This window comes from Panthera leo, chromosome D3, assembly GCF_018350215.1.
Source record: "Panthera leo isolate Ple1 chromosome D3, P.leo_Ple1_pat1.1, whole genome shotgun sequence".
Lineage (NCBI taxonomy): Eukaryota > Metazoa > Chordata > Mammalia > Carnivora > Felidae > Panthera > Panthera leo.
Window position 1 is genome coordinate 57,823,950 of NC_056690.1, and position 17,504 is coordinate 57,841,453.

Consider the following 17,504-nt stretch of genomic DNA (forward strand, 5'->3'; position numbering starts at 1 on the left):
GGGGATCTGCAAATCCATTTCAGAATTAAGAAGAGTGAGTTCTAATGGTCTGATTAAAATAAGTTGAAGTCTTGTGTCTCAGATGAATTAGCTCTTTTCAAAAGATAAGGTTTTAGTGGTAGTGGTTTTTCCCTCTCTGGAGATAACTTTGATTTAAGAACTCACTGCAGACTGTCAGAGCACCCACTGTGTTCTGCTTGAAGAAAGCAGTGTCAGTCTTGGGCTTACATCTGCCTCCGGGAAGAACGAATTGTATCCAAGAACACGACAACATCTATCTTCACTCCCAATGGGCAAGTCACAGGTCACCCTCCCCCTCCCCCCAGAAAATACCTTTGTGACCACTAATAATTGTTGGTCGCAGACAGTTGCCCCTTGTTGTGAGGCAATTTTTCTTTAATTTTTCATAGAGTCAGTTTGGTTTTCTGTGCTTTGGGTTAAATAAATAATAGTAATTTGCAGTCACTTTTTTAAATGGTAAAATATCTGATCTTAGGAAATGGCTGAGGATAGGCTTTCCTTCCTCCTGCTTTTGTGAAAAGAAAATCAAGAATGGGTAAGTGCAATAAGTAAGTCTAGAGATGTAATGTAGAAGCTTGATGACTGTAGTTAATACTATGTTGAATTCCTGAAATATTCTGGGAGAGCAGATTTCCAGTGATCTCAACACACATACACGAATGTTAACTATGTGAAGAGGTAGGTTAATTAGCTTGACTATGGTAATCATTTCCCTGTGTGTGTGTGTGTATCAAATCATCATGCTATGCACCTTAAATATACCCATTTTTTTTTTTTTTAAATTTTAAGCTGATACAAAGATAAAGTACACAGTACCCAACGTGAACAGTTAATAAATTTGGGCAAAATGTATGTGAGTAAACAAGGGTTGCTTGTGCTATTCCTATAACTTTTTGTAATTTTGAAATTACAAATCAAAGTGAAAAGCTCCCCAAACATGCAAAAAAAAGAAAAAATCGTGGGAAGGTGATGTAGAATGGTAAATTGAAATAGTCAAACTTCAGTGGGAGGAATCTTTGGTTTCATGATGGAACTGTAGGGTCAACTATGCAAGTAGATACGTTAGTTTACAAACTGAAGCCTTGTCTAGTACATAAAAGGGCTGTTTTATAGTAAATTATGTGATATAGGTATATCACACAGCACTTTGTGTTGTATAGATACAATAGCACTTTAAACAACTACAACAACAACACTGCATTAAAAATACTTAGGCCTAAATTTAACCAACTCCCTTAAGCAGATAAATACAGCTCTTGAATCTCTGTACCTGTTTCTAGAATATGTGTGACCTTAAATTTCACTATAATATTGAATAAGAAGAAAGAACGGTTGAAGGGTTTATTAAAAGATTACACAGGGCAGTAACGTTGGAGTGCTTTGTTGAAAAAGTCAGGATGACTCTGCCGGGGAGGAATCACCTTTCAGCTTCTTCCATGGCATTTTTTGGCACTTGGGCCAAAAGGAAGGACACGTATAAGAAGGCAAATAACCAATTAGGGATTGTTTTCTTGTACCTCTCTGATGTGTAAGAATTTCTTCAAGAAAAGTTACATCTAACTCTGGTTTGTAGAATGAATGTATATTTTATATGTAATGACTTCTCTTAAATGTGAGGTGTGGGTAACTAATTCAAGGTTGATATGTTCAGCGTTGAAGCCCTTAGATAATGGCAGAAGGTTCAGAGTCCCAGAAGCCCAGGTGGTCTGGGCAAGAAGCTGAAAGGCAGGTAGGTTGATTAGGGAGGTGAGGGTTCCAGTCCCCCTCTTAAGGCAGGAGGGAGCCAGAAGGTTTTCCAGCTTTTAGCTTATGTGTTTGACGCTTTGGAAAATGGAATGGTAACAATATCTACCGTGGATTAGCCTAAAGAGTGAGAGTCAAGGTAGGGACACCAGCTGGGATCAGCATTTGGTGCAATTTGGGAAAGATCATGGAAGCCAGACCTGAGGCAGGGATGAAGGGAAGACAAGATGAATTTGAAGCCTGTTTCACAGAAGAAATGAGGGAATCAGGTGACTCTTTAGAGGTGGAGGATAAAGGAAGGGAAGGAATCTGGAAGAGTAGATTCTAAACTCTTGGGGCCGGACGCCTCCAGGAAAAAAAATCAGATTTACAATAGAATAAAGATAGTCCTTATCTGAATAAATGAAATTTATTCTATTTTCTATTGTGTTTTGTTTCCTGAAAGAAGCAGTGCAGGTTCACTAGGTTGGCTCCATAACCCAGTAAGGGTCTTTGAAGATGCAGGTTCACCCAGAGCTCCAGTATCTAGCCTGGGTGATTGGGTGCTCTCTGTGCTGTTAACAGGGCCCTTTGGGATCCACTGCAGGGGTGGGGGTGGGGGGCTAGTGTTAAGGTGCGGGAAGTAGTCAAAATCCAGTAAAGTGTCTGGGAATTACCTGTTGACAAGGATTCCTTGTAAGGGCTTCTTGGAGTAAAAGACCTTAGAAAAAAAAGAAAAAAAGAATGAACATAAGGAAGGAAGGAAAGTAAAAATGAGGGAGGGAGGGGAAAAGAGAAAGGAAGAAGAGAGAAGGTATTGAAAACCATGGGGTTAGATTCCAGAGGCCAAGACCCCATAGGACTTGCTCTCTCCAAGTCACCTTCCATGTCGCTGCTGGAGTTCTTACTCTTAATTTTTTTTAATGTTTATTTCTGAGAGAGACAGAGTGTGAGTGGGGAAGGGGTAGAGACAGGGAGACACAGAATCTGAAGCAGGCTCCAGGCTCTGAGCTGTCAGCACAGAGCCCTATGTGGGCTCGAACCCACAGACAGTGAGACCATAACCTGAGCTGAAGTCGGATGCTTAATTGACTGAGCCACCCAAGCATCCCTGGGGTTCTTGTTCTAAAAGCAGAACAGGGAGAAGAGTGGATTCTGGGTGAGATGGAATAAGCAAACGCGATCCCATGTCTCCCATTAAATACAAGTGTAAGTTAGGGCAAAACATAGGGCAACTACGTGAGGACCCTGAAGAGTAAATGGCAGAGGAGGAAAAGTCTAGATTTTGAAATAGCATTGAAATGATGGTACTTCTAACATTTTTCTTGTGTTCTCTGGTCTGGACTCAAATCAGCCTGAAACCCAGAAATGGGCATTGGTATGGACAGAGAGCATTCCAGAAGCAGCCTTCTGCTTTTGGCTTGAGTAGGAGGAAAAAGGATTCCAGACACTCAGAGTAAAAAAGCTACCCACGTTTCTTATCCTTTCCTGTGTTATCTTGCACCCTAGCCCCTAGGTGATGCCATAGTGAGAATAGCCATGGTAATTGTGTGCAATTGGGGCCTGCAGCACCCAAAACTCAGAGGGAGGGAAGGCGTAAACTTTCTCTGGGAGGGAGAACCGTGGTCACGAGAGGGTTCGGAGGCACACATGTTGTTTCTTTCCCGTGGTTCTCCCACAGCTTGACTCCAGATATGGACACAGTCACAGAAAATAAGTGGCAGATCAGGGTATATAATGGTCCAGCTTTCTGGCTGAAGGACTAAGAGGGGGAACCCCAGGGAACCTAAAAGTATCAAGGAGTTATGTAGGAGGAGCTCAGGAAAGTTACCTGAAGATTTTTTTCATGAAGCCCTGTGTTCACACAAACTGTACATGCATGAATCTGGCCCTAAACAGCATACCGCAGAATGTGGGAATGAAGCAACAAGGCAGGTCATGCCCAAGTCTCAAACCAGTCACTGGGTGGGACAATCCAAAGGGCACAGTGAGAATTTTGAAAACTGAACTGGCGCTAGAACCACAGCCCATGAAAGACAGGTCAGAACTTGTGGCTTGAGTTGAACCAGGTTAATTGCCTACTTAGACAAAAATGTCAACATTTTCTGGAATATTTAAACAAAATTCAGAGTCTTAAAATTTTCAAAGTGTCCAGGAAATAAGCCAAAGTTATTTTGGCATACAATAAAATAGGAAAATCTCAACTTGCATGGGAAGAGATAAATCAACACACCCCAGTGCCAAGGCAACATAGATACTAGACTTTTTAAATACTTTTAAAGCAGCCAGTCTAAAAATGCATCATCAGAAGGAAAGGGCAATGCTATTGAAGTAAATGGAAAGATAGAAAGTCTAAGTAAAGAAAGATATAGAAGATATAAAGAAGAACCAAATGGAAAGTATAGAAATGAAAATAGCCAAAATAAAAAGCTCACTAGATGGGCTCAGTAACAGAAATGATAAACCTGACTTCAGATGCACCAATAATTACATATAACTGGCTTACTCATAGCACTTAAAAGGCAGAGATAATCAAAATGAAAACACAGGATCCAATGAAATGTTGCCTACAAGAAACCCACTTTAGGGCGTGCCTGGGTGGATCAGTTGGTTAAGCCTCTGACTTCAGCTCAGGTCACGATTTCACGGTTTGTGGGTTTGAGCCCCAAGTCAGGCTCTGTGCTGACAGCTTGGCTCCTGGAGCCTGCTTCAGATTCGGTGTCTCCCTCTCTCTTTCTGCCTCTCCCCTACTTGAGCTCTGTCTCTCTCAAAAAATAAACAATAAAAAAAATTGAAAGAAACCTACTTTAATTAAAATGTTATAGGTAGTTTAAAAGCAAAGGGTAACAGAAATAAATACCATGCAAATGTTAATTAAAAGAAGTCCATGTTAACATCAGAGAAAGTGGACTCCAGAATCATCATCATCATCATCATCATCATAGTAATAATAAAACAGCAAGAAGTAAAGAAGGACATTGTAATGATGAAAGCGTCAGTTCACCCAGAAATGAAAAAAACCTGTAGAGCTTCAAAATAGATAAAGCAGAAGCTTAACTGAAATAAGAAATGGAAAATCATCAGTTATAGTTGGAGAGTTCAGCATTCCTCTCCAGTAATCAGTAGAGCTGGTCAGCTAAAAGTCAGCAAAGCTATAGAGGAACTATATAGCACCCCCAGCCAACTGACTCCAATTAAGAATCTCCGAGCACTCCACCCAACTACAGTGGAGTACCCTCATTCTTCAAATGTGGGTAAAACATTCACCAAGAGGGACCACATCCTGGGCCATAAGGCAGCTCATAACAACTTTAAAAGAAACGAAACCGTATGATAGGTTTTCAGACCATGATGGAATTGAACTTTTTAATAACAGAGATAACAGGTGTATTTCTGTATGCTTAGAAATTAACATACTTCTAAATAATTTCGATGTTAGAACTTCTTGATGGAAATTGGAAAATATTTTGAACAAATTGAAAACAAAATAGCAGAAATTGTGAAATGTGATTAAAATAATGCATGGAGGGAACTATTTAGCATTAAATGCTTATCTTAGAAAAAATAATGCAAACATTCACCTTAAGAAACCAGAATAAAGGGACGCCTGGGTGGTTCAGTTTGTTAAGGCTCAACTCTTGATTTCACTCAGGTCATGATCTCATGGTTCATAAGTTTGAGCTCCACGTCTGGCTCTTCACTCTCAGATTCTTTTTTGGGATTCTCTCTCTCTCTGTCTCTGGCATTCTCTGTCTTTCAAAATAAATAAGTAAACTTAAAAAAGAAGAAGAAGAGGAGGAGGAGGAGGAAGAAAAAGAAAACAGAATGGAAAAAAAGAAACTGGAGCAAGTAGAAGGAAATAATAAAGAGTAGAAATTAGCAAAATTGGAAACAAAATAAAACAGTGAAGCAAAAATAAAAATAGATTTTTTTGAAAAAAATGACAATGATGGGGAAAAAAAGACACAATTTGCCAACATCTGGAATGAAGACAGTATATTATGATAGACCCCACAGACATTAAATGAGTAATAAGAGAATTATAAACTGTTCTAAGCACCTAAAATTGATACCTTAGATGAAATGGTCTAATTCCTTAAAAACTACACACTATTAAAACTCACCCAAGGTAAAATGGGTAACCCAGTTAGCCCTATTTTTAACTGTTACTAACAATGTCTACTAAAGAAACTTAATTTGCAGTTACTAATCTTAAAAAGGAATCTCCAGACCCAGGTAGTTTCCTGGTTAATGTAAACATTTAAAGACAAAATAAAACCAATATCATACAGTCTCTTCCAGAAAGTAGAAGAGGAGAGGATGCTTCACCAATGGTTCATTTTACAAGACCAGAATTACCATGATAGGAAAAGAGATAAAGATAGGATACTATAAACCAGTATCTCTCATGAGCCAAGAAGCAAAAATCTTCAGCAAATATTAGTAAATGCAGCAATATATAAAAAGAATAATGCATTATGGCCAAGAGGGAATGCAAGGATGGTTCAATATTTGAAGTTCACTCTGTGTAACCCACGACATTAATTATGTGCAGAAAATCCACATATTAGTTGAAATAGAAAAAGCATTTGACAAAAATCAGCATTTACTTATTAAAAAAAAAATGAGCGAACTAGAAATTAGAGGGAGCTTTTTTGCCTTGATAAAGGACAATGTAAAAAAAAAAAAACTATAGCTGATGTCATGATTGTGAAAGACTAAATGCCTTCCTCAAATTATTGAGAACAAGGCAAGGGTGTCTACTTTTATCACTCCTGTTCAACATTGTACAGTACAGTTAGGCAAGATGGGGGCTGGGGAGGAAGGAAGAAGATATACATTGGGAAGGAAGAAATTAAATTGTTTTTGGTCACAGACAGCATTATTGTCTAAGTAGAAAGTCTGAAGGAATCTACAAGAACAAAACCTAAAAACTCTTAGAATTAATACATTTAGCAAAGTTACAGGATATGAGGTCAACACACAAAAATCAATTTTATTTCTATATGAGAGTAATAAAGAGTTGAGAATGGAAATTTTTTTTAATATAATTTCCAGTAGCTCCAAAAAATGTGAAAACCTTAAACTTTAGCAAAAAGTCATATACAGAATCTGTAGTTATAAACTACAAATCACTGATGAAAGCAATCAGGTGATTTAAATTAATAAACAAATTGTTCATGGATTAGAAAAGTCAGCATAGTAAGGATGTCTGTTCTTAAAGTTTATAATGCATTTCTCCTAATACTTCCAGAAACATTTTATGTAGATTTAGACAAGCTGTTTCTAACATTTATATGAAAAGGCCGAAGGACAGGAATAGCCAAAAGAATTTTGAAAAGGAGTGAAATTGTAGGAATCCTATTACCTGATTATAAGAATTACTCTAAAGCTATGGTCATCAAGATAGTGTGGTATTGGCAAAGGGATAGATGAATGGAAGAGAGAGAGTCCAGAAATAGAGACACACAAACATAGCCAATTGACTTTTTTTTCCTTTTTTTTTGCAAATTTGTGAAAGCAGTTAAATAAAAACAGAATAGTCTCTTCAAAACATGGTGCTGGATTCAGTGGAAATGTGTATGGGAAAAAAGTGAATCTTAATCGAAACCTCACAATTTACACAAAGATTATGTCAAAACAGAATATATATCTAAATAACTAAAACTACAATTTTTAAAAACATTTTTTTATAAATTTATTTTGAGAAGGATTGTGTATATGTATAGGTGTATGTAAGTGTATTATAATGACTTAGTCATATAGTAGACATCTCTTTATTTTTTTTATTTATTTTGAGAAAGCATAAGCAGGGGAGGGGCAGGGGGAGAGAATCTTCTTTTTTTTATATTAAATATAATTTATTGTCAAATTGGTTTCCATACAACACCCAGTGCTCATCCTAACAGGTGCTCTCCTCAATGCCCATCACCCACTTTCCCCTCTCCCCCACCCCTCATCAACCCTCAGTTTGTTCTCAGTATTTAAGAGTCCTTATGGTTTGCCTCTCTCCCTCTCTCTTTCTTTTTTCCCTTTCCCCTCCCCCATGGTCTTCTGTTAAGTTTCTCAGGATCCACATATGCGTGAAAACGTATCGTATCTGTCTTTCTCTGCCTGACTTATTTCACTTGGCATAATACCCTCCAGTTCCATCCATGTTGCTGCAAATGGCCAGATTCTTTCTCATTGCCAAGTAGTATTCCATTGTATATATAAACCACATCTTCTTTATCCATTCACCAGTTGATGGACATTTAGGCTCTTTCCATAATTTGGCTATTGTTGAAAGCATTGCTATAAACATTGGGGTACATGTTCCCTTGTGCATCAGCACTCCTATATCCCTTGGGTAAATTTCTAGCAGTGCTATTGCGGGTCATAGGGTAGATCTGTTTTTAATTTTTTGAGGGACCTCCACAGTTTTCCAGAGTGGCTGCACCAGTTTGCATTCCCACCAACAGTGCAAGAGGGTTCCCGTTTGTCCACATCCTCTCCAGCATCTATAGTCTCCTGATTTGTTCATTTTAGCCACTCTGACTGGTGTGAGGTGGTATCTCAGTGTGGTTTTGATCTGTATTTCCCTGATGAGAAGTGACATTAAGCATCTTTTCATGTGCCTCTTGGCCATCTGGATGTCTTCTTTAGAAAAGTGTCTATTCATGTCGTCTGTCCATTTCTTACTCTCCATGCTCAGCATGTGGGGCTTGATCCCACGACCCTGGGATCATGACCTGAGCCAAAATCAAGAGTCAGACGCTCAACCAACCGATCCTCCCAGGCACCCCCAAACTATAAAATTTTTAGAGAAAACTGGAGGAAATTTTTATGACTTAGCATTAGGCAGAAGGTCTACTCTCCTACTTCATGTCTTTGAGATTCTTTCAATGTGTGCTTCTGTTCAGTGGATAAGGGACTTCAGTGAGGTAATTTAGAGGACTAACATTTATTGAACATTTACTCTGAGTCAGACATTGTTCTAACTCAATCCCTACAACACCCCTGCAAAATAGATACTATAATATTTACTATCTCACTTTTGAGATGAGGAAACTGAAGCACAAATATTCATAAGTATGACCAGAGTAAATTCCACAGCAGCAGAACAGCAAGTGCCCTGAGCACTCTGTTTTCAGATCTGGGCTGTTACCCACTCCTCCGTTCTGACATCCTCATCTTCCTCATTCTTTTTGAAAATGCAAATCACTGATTTTCATGACTCCCGCAACCCAGGCCATCTACTTTTTCTTTCTGTGTGAGTTCTATTCATCCGCCCACATTTAGGTTGGTGGGTTTTTGTGGTTGAATCAGAGCAGCGTTAACCCACTTCAATCCATTTAGCGCCCTCTTGTGTCTGCAGTGGATTTTACAGCAAGCAGTGCTTCCGCATTAGGGCTGGGATACAAAAGATCTAGTGGGAAAGCTTCTGAGGATCAAAATGTGATAAATTGGTGTGATCAGAAACTTGAATTCCCTTAGACGTGAACTTTCTGGTGAGTTGCCTCCATGTGATTTGTCAATAAGAATAGAATCTTGGAGGGAAGCCGCTGACAGAAAACTTACAGAAATTCAAGTTGGCTTTTAAATCTCATTTTGCTATCTTCTTTTGTAGTAGGGCCTTGGCCTTTGGGCTTCCTGCATTGTGGGTGGCCCTGAGCTGTTAGGGTGAAAATCTTCATTCCTAGCTTTTCAGCCTTAGAGGCAGGGTCCTCTTTAGGGGTGCATCTCTCCAAAGGGTAGAGGGTAGATTGCTTCTCCCGTGCCTTTAGGCCAATTTAGAAGAAAGTATTAAAATCTGCCGGAGAATTTGCTTCAACAGTGAAGTAGAATAGGAAGAGGACAGTGGCACACGCTTCCCTTCCCTGGAGATTTGCCAGTTTGTTTTGGGTGGGAGAGGAGGAAAGAAAGGGGGAAAGGGAAAAAATGGGGGTAGAATGTGCTGAATTCTCAGCGTTATTCCTTGAAAGTGTGGGCTGTAACTTTCTGAAGGAGGGAGGTATATGGAGAGGGATGGGCTAGGAAATAAATTCTAAAAACCAAGAAAAACACCTGACACTTTCTATTAAACAATCATATTTTGTTCTTGTCTATTTATTTACTTTTCTATTACAGATGTAATAGATGTCCATAGTGGGAAATACAAAAGGGAAAAAAAACATATGCAAAGAACATATACCAATCATAAGTTTAATATTTCATGTATTTTCCTTCCCTTCTATGCATGAAGACTTGACTGTTTTGTTGAATTAGGTCATGTTTATAACTTTTTACTTTTTAATTATTTTATCAGAAGCATTTAATGGGTTAGGACATAACCTATTCAGTCATTAACTGGAGCTGAGTTCTAAAACTATGATAGATATTTAGGTCTTAGTTAATATTTCATTTTACTTTAGTACTGTTTATGTAGAGAGAACAGAGGAGGGGCAGAGAGGGGGAGGGGGGGGGAGGAATACCAATCAGGCTGCCCGCTCAGCACAGAGCCAGTGCAGGGCTCGACCTCAATAATGGTGAGATCATGACCTGAGCTGAAATCAGGAATTGGGATGCTCAACTGACTGAGCTGCCCAAGTGTCCCAGGTATTAGTTAATATTTTAATAGAGGTGACACTTCAGTGACTGTTTTCACTGCTTTATTATTATTATTATTATTTTATTTTATTTTTTTAACTTAAGGGTTTTTTTCTTAGTACAGATGCCTGAAATCACCATGATGGGGAAGAGCTCAGAGAGGACTTTAAGGCTCTCAGTACTGACATAAAGGAGCCCACCTACCCTGCCTACCCTGGCTGGAGGTGGCCTCTGCCCCTTGGTATCAATGGTTTGTTTTGTTTTTTAATGTCTGTTTATTTTTGAAGTAGAGAGAGAGAGCACAAGCAGGGGAGGGGTAGAGAGAGAGGGAGACACAGAATCCGAAGCAGGCTCCAGGCTCTGAGCTATCAACACAGAGCTGACGGGAGGCTCGAACCCACAAACCGTGAGATCATGACCTGAGCCAAAGTCGGTCATTTAACTGACTGAGCCACCCAGGCCCCCCTGGTATCAATGGGGTTTGTAGAGTAGTTCCTGCACTTTCAAGAGCCTTGTGTTTTTTTGCCCCTCTGTTAAATGGGAGTAACATTTCAAGTCCCCCCTTAGAGCTTGGCACACAGTGGGCATTAAATGAAATTATTTTAAAGCAATGACAGCACTGAGTAGCTTTATTACAGGATTTGTATCAGTTTGCCTTGCCACCTGTAATGTGTGAGGTTACTTGTTGAACCTCTTAAGCATTTGATACCTAATTATTTCTTTTAAAAAAATACCTCTGCTGATTTAACAGAAAACGCTACCTCATTATCTTTTTAATTTTTTTATTATAGTGATGATGGACAAATTGGTGTGTTATTGTAGAATAGCTTGTTGTCTGTCTTACGAAATGGTTTTGACTTTTTTCTCTTGGCATTTAGTATTTTCTTAGAAATTTGTATGAATTGTGTATACAGTAAATCATCTAAGCTTTATCATAGTATCATATGGCTGTTTATCTATTATTTCTTTACCTTAAACTTTGATTTTCTTTGTATGTTACATACACCTTTCTCATGAAGATGATAAAGTGGTCGTAATTGTGATCTCTTCATTGTAAATTCTGTAGATGAATTTTTAATCAGGTCTATATTTCTTGCAAAGAATGACAGTATTATATATTCATTTCCAAACTTCCTACCTCTCATTAATTCTCATGTCTTTTAAATTTGCCTGAAATTCTATAATAGGGCTAAATAATCATGGGGCTTAGTGGGCACCATCTTTTAATTTTCCTGATTTTAACAGGAGTATCTCCAGTGTTGCACCAATAAGTAGAATATTAATCAGTTATTTTCACAAATGTAGTGTTTATTGTGCCAAGCATATATTCAGTTTTTTGAAAATTTGAGTTTTTCCATGTTTAAGAGCATCCTTTTTCTCACAGCAGTTGTGTGTTTTTGTTATTTGATCTTTTGTTGGCTAAGAAAGTAAGTATTTTCTAACATCACACATATATTTCTATGCTTGGAATTAGTGTATGTTCACTATTTCATGCTTTACTCTTTTCATTCAGTGCCATTTTCCTACAACCTACATATAAACATGTGTATGTGTGCACGTATAATGAATAAAAGAAAATATATCTGTGTGTTAAGAATGATTATCCTTGAATTATGGTGGCATTATTGAATTATTTTCACTTCACTCTTCGTATTTTCCACTTTTCTAAAATGATATGTCCTGTGACCACGAAAAAAAGTGTTGCCTGCAAATGTTAATCCTTTGCCAATTAATGATGGGTGAAAGGATTTAGGAGGTCACCGTGATCTAAGAAAGCCTATTTATGTCACGTATGTAACTTACTTGTTCATTATCTAGAATCCCAAGTGATTTTGATATTACGGGAACTGAAAAATTAGAGTTAATACTTTTTTTTTTTTTTTTTACAAGGCAGTAATATGGCCTATCTTTTCTTTCTGGTGAAAAATGATAATATGCAGTGACTGTCTTTTCCTTAACTAAGAATTTGGGGCTTGGTGTCTGAAAAATTATTTTTTTCATGCTTTCTGAGATTTAAAAGAATCTGAACAGTCTTTCAAAGGAATTACAAATAATAAAATACGTATTTATCTCTTATCTAAAGGATTAAAATGATAATCAGGAGGGTTGCATAGCACCTGAGACCTGCCAGGTTGCTTTTAAAAACTTGATTTTTCCTCTTGGACCCAGTGGGAGGCCACAATCCAGACACCGTCCCGGGGGTATGGCTGCCCCGTCTGGGACTGCACACAGATATAGAAACATAAAAGCATGCATTTATGCATCAAGACACACAGAAACAACAATCACTGTATTTGGTACCTTAATTGCATCTTCCGGACACCAGGAATAGCCCTTGCTTCCTCTGCCACGGTCAAGACTTTCTCTCTGAGATGAGATTTAGCTAATTTCAGAAGAGCTCAGGAAATCTCTTCAGATTCAGTTTGTAACACACCGTGTACTTAAAATATGAAAATCTCAACTGACATTATGATCACTGAAGATTGCATATACATGTAAAACCATAACTTCTCCTCCCTTTTCTCTTCTCTTCTGTAGCTTTGGGCCAGATTATGTTGTATGTGGATGGGATGAATGGAGTAATAAACCACAATGAAACCATTCAGTGGCTGTACACTCTCATTGGGTCAAAGGTAAGAGAAGGTTATGGTCGAACTTTTAATTCAGTTTGCATATCATATACCTTTCTTTTTGTTTTCTCTGAGATGGCTTTGTGGAAAGAAATTCTATTTAGCTTGGTTCCAGCCTTGTAACAGTAGAAGTGAGGATGACTATTTTACAGATTTTAAAATACCTTCAAATTGCAAAAAGTTTATGAATTTTTAATGCATTTTATGTTCTCTTCTTTCAAGCTTTAATCAGATGCTTTTGGCACCTCTAGTTTTTCATGTTTAATTTAAAAATTGTGCTAGAGATATAGTATCAATCTTATCTGTTTCATTTCATGTTCATTTATGTTCAGTTACATAAGGACATATGTGTGTGTTGTGCATATGTATGTGCATATTCTTCTGTGTAGTTGAAGGAATTTGAGACCACCTTTCAACTCTACCATCAGTTATAAAAGTAGCAGTTAGTAAAGATTGACCAGGCCCCAGGCACCATAGTAGGTGTTTTATAAGCATTATCTCCTTTAATCCGTGATGAGATAAATGAGACCGTGATGAGATAAATAACATCATCCCCATTTTGTAGTTGAGAAAAAGAGTGCTTAGTTGGGAGAATCCTCTGATTTCCCCCATGGATCTTGGCACGTGATAACCTGATCCATCCAGGACTTGGCTGTGAGCCCCACACTCGGGAAGTGCCCCAACAAGGCAGACCTACCCCGTCACTTGAGCTGGGCAAGGCTCTGACGTGGTCCTCCCTGCATCCTCAGGCGGCCGTTTGGAGGGGGGATTGAGGAAGAGTAAGAAGGGATCCTGTCCTGAGTAGGTGCAAGTGGATCAGCCTGGAGTGTGGTCAGCTTTTGGGGCGAGGGTGGGGTGGGGCAGCATGGAGGAGATGAAATTGACTATAGTGGGCAACAGGGTCAGGCAGAGGGGCAACTAGAGGGCCTGCATGGGGCAACTAGAGGACTTGCACAGGTCACAGAATCAACATAATGTTCTGGGGGGGACGGTCTCTGGAGAGCACGTGGTCAGCCTAAAGGGCTCCCATCCCTGTCCTCACTGCCACCGCCACTCTGGCGAGCCACTCAAGGCTGGTGTGCGCCAGCGACGAGCTCATGGTGGTGAGTCTTATCCCTTGGCCTGACCTCTCCTGTTACCTGCTTCCCAAAGACTCTGCTGTGCTTCAGGAACACTCAGCCCTGATTTGACTTTGTGTCGAGAACAGATTCCATTTGAGGTTTATTGTCCTTACAGACTATCGTCCTGGTGATGGTGCCCTTGTGTCGTGAGAAGGGCCTTTTCTCTGTGGATGGCACCGATACGCAGGACTCATTGCATCCCAGATCCTTGGTTGACCCTTACATCTCCTTCTCAGTTTTCCTTTTTCTCATATTATTGATGATCGATTTTTTTCCCCATTTCATAATAGAAATAGCCATGGTTTCTCTCAGAAGACTAATAATTTTTTCTCCTCTCTCTCTCTCTCTTGTTTTTGGTTTTGTTTTCTATGGAAAATGGAAATGAATCTATTTACAAACTGCTGTAGGTGACCTTAGATGCTGAATGAAATGCTGGCTTTACTAGGTTGATTTAGCCAGGCTGAGGGAAGATTTATATCTCATATCCTGTTTCAGTGTTTTCTGTTTTTTTTCTTATGCTGGGAACCCTCCCCAAGCTTCATGTTCATTTGGAAACTGCTCCCTTCCCAAGGCTCCCTGGATGGTCTCGAAGACCCCACAATCTAGGGAGATGGGAAGAGATTCTGTGATAGAAATGGACTTTTGGTACATGTTAGAGACAAATAAATCTTTATAGCTTTATTTATAGTCATGATAAAACACCAATAGCCAGCTCTATTTCTAAAAGGAAATAAAACCTAACATACTTACAGTAGGAAAAGTGACCATCTTTTAGCTCATCAGCAAGAAGGGCATAGAGCAAAGGCAAGATCTAGGTGGTGGGTCGGTAGAAAAGAAGCGAGGATACAGAGGGAATGTCACGGAGGGAAGACAGGGAGATGGAGAAAAGTGAGAGGAGAGATCCCAGGGGAGGAAAAGAAAAAGGGGACAAGAGAAAGAGGAAACAGGCCCAACAGTGATCATTTCTCTGCTCAGTAGATGGGAGGAGTACTCAGTCTTTGGTATTGCAACACCATGCTGTTGATTTTGCTTTGGAATCATTCTTTTAAGAAAAGCAAATGAAAGGAACCTCCTTCTTGCATTTCTGTGTAACATGGAGAAATCCTAAAATTAGAAGCCTTCAAGAATAAGTTTGTAGGAATTATGCTTTTCCAGCCTCCTTTCACATAGTGTTCGTGACCCTGGGCATCTCTCCCCGAGGCCTCTGTCTGAGGTGGAGTGTTCTCCTCCTCCCCAGCCACATGGGGCATCGGCACTGGATCGGTGCTGGTTTTTTCTCCATCTTTGATTTTTCAAAGGAGGGTCCATAGTAGTCTCCAGCTCCTGTGCTCAGCACTGAGCCGGTCACTATGAGGACAAGAAAATAGAGCCCATGGTCAGCCTGAGCCTTGGAACTTACAGCGTTGTTAGAAGGGGGACCATGGGTGACTCGCAGCCTATATCCACCCGCTGTGATGTCAGCTAAAGGACTTGCTCTGTTCTGCAGGATGTGCTCAGTTCCAGGCTGGTGGCTGAAAGTCAGCAGTGGGAGCAGCCAGCAGATTGATTTTCAGTGTAGTTCTGATGAGATCACCTCTTATTTGCAAAACCAGTAATGGAGGCCCCTGACATCCCCCTTACCCCCAGGTCTAGATAGTAAGGTATCTGCAAGAAACATGGGTGCACAGACCTGAGACCTTTAGGTTTGGGGAAGGAAGCCTCTGTCCCCTCCTTACACATAGGTTTTCCAAGTTCAAATTAAGAAATCTGGAAAGCCAGCGGTCCTAGGGCTTTCTTTTGACTAAGAGTCTGATTTCTCAGAACCTAAAAGGTTTACCTTGAGTTCGTATTGTTTTGGCCTTAAACAGGAATGGAGCTGATAAATGAAATCTTGGGTTAGAGAAACCTTGTCCTTCTGTTTTCATAATTGTTCATTTTCCTTCCATGAAAGGCAACAAGATGTGATTTTGCAGCCTGCCAGAGGGTCATTATGCAATGCATATTTGCAGATATTTGAGACTCATAGCCAGAGGAGAAAATTATGCATTTGCAGCCAAATAATTACTTTTTAAAAAGAAAGAAAAGAAAGTGTTTTCAATAAAGTGTTTCATTTTATTTACAAAAGCCCGTCTTTAAACTCCACAGTCAGAGGTAGGGAGAAGATGCCCATCTCTTGACTTCTCACACAGTATGGAATTTTTTCTCTTCATACATCTGAAGTCCAATAAATTGGGGTGAAATGATTCAGCTTGTACAGCATGGCCTTTCGTCGCTCTAACACAGAAAGTCTGTCTCTCTTTATAGATCTCCTTCTGGCCTATGGGGGAGGCCCAGGGTCCCCCACCTCCTTGTGGGTTCTCCAGGGATGCCTCTTGTTGTAGTCATGGAAACTTCCCTCTCTGGATTGCTGTCCACCTTGGCTCAGCCTGCTCTTTCTTTTTCTGCCCCTACCCCCACGGAATCTAATTTTTTTCAGCTGTGCCCCAGGTTGCTGATCACAGATCTCTGGACTTCCTTTTTGATGGTTTGGAGGTAGGCATGCTCGCACAGTAGCAAAGCTGTGAGGTGGTGACACCTGGTTGCAAGTTGCAGGGGAAACCGAATAATGGAGATATGGGGACATCTTGAGGAATAACTTCCTCTATTTGGGTTTCTGGATATAGATAAGTAAAAGCAAAGATAGGGTCACAGCTTTGAATCGGAGTGGCCAGGAATCTGGCATTGCCTCTGGTAGGAATAGAGAAGTTGGACATTGAGATTCGTTGGCAGGAGAGCTTTGACATACTATTTTTTTGTTTTTTGTTTTTTTTTTAATGCTTATTTCTGAGAGAGAGAGAGAGAGACCAAGTGAGCAGGGGAGGGGCAGAGAGAGGGGGAGACACAGAATCTGAAGCAGGCTCCAGGCTCCGAGCTGTCAGCACAGAGCCTGACTTGGGGCTTGAACTCACGAACTGTGAGATCATGACCTGAGCTGAAGTCGGACGCTCAAGCAACTGAGCCATCCAGGCACCTGACATTGCTGGTTTTGAGGTGAAGGCAGTGTCCACAAGGGCAGCTAAGCTGGTTCCTCCATACTGCCATTTGCTCCAGGAGGAGGGGAGGAGATTGAGTGCACCCTTTGGTCTCAAGCCCTTGGCATGGCATCTGATCCATCAGATGCCCCACATATGAGTGAGATCTGAAGCTCTTTTTGAGTTACGTAACATAACATGGAATCCTGGCCTTGAAGAAATGGTGAAGTCTTGTTAAAGATGTTACTGATGTTCACCAGCCACATTCCTGATACTTCTAGAGGCAGAGGGAGTGTTACTGTTGGGCCCTGGAATTGGTGGGAAGCCTTCCTTCCTGGGACCCGCGTCCACCTCTCTGATGTTAAACAGACCACACCGACTGCAAAGTGGTACAGCCACTCTGGAAAACAGTATGGAAGTTCCTCAAAAAATTAAAAATAGACCTACCCTAC

At 40.1% G+C, this 17,504-nt stretch overlaps 1 protein-coding gene across 3 annotated transcripts in view; it reads left to right on the forward strand.

Moving 5' to 3' along the window:
- FHOD3 (formin homology 2 domain containing 3) overlaps window positions 1-17,504 on the forward strand; it is a 475,942-nt gene that overhangs the window by 269,054 nt on the left and 189,384 nt on the right. For all 3 annotated transcript variants that reach the window (XM_042910026.1, XM_042910027.1, XM_042910028.1), the window contains exon 6: window positions 12,850-12,944. In XM_042910026.1, the coding sequence (XP_042765960.1) occupies window positions 12,850-12,944 (95 nt within the window). The remainder of the gene's footprint in view (window positions 1-12,849; window positions 12,945-17,504) is intronic.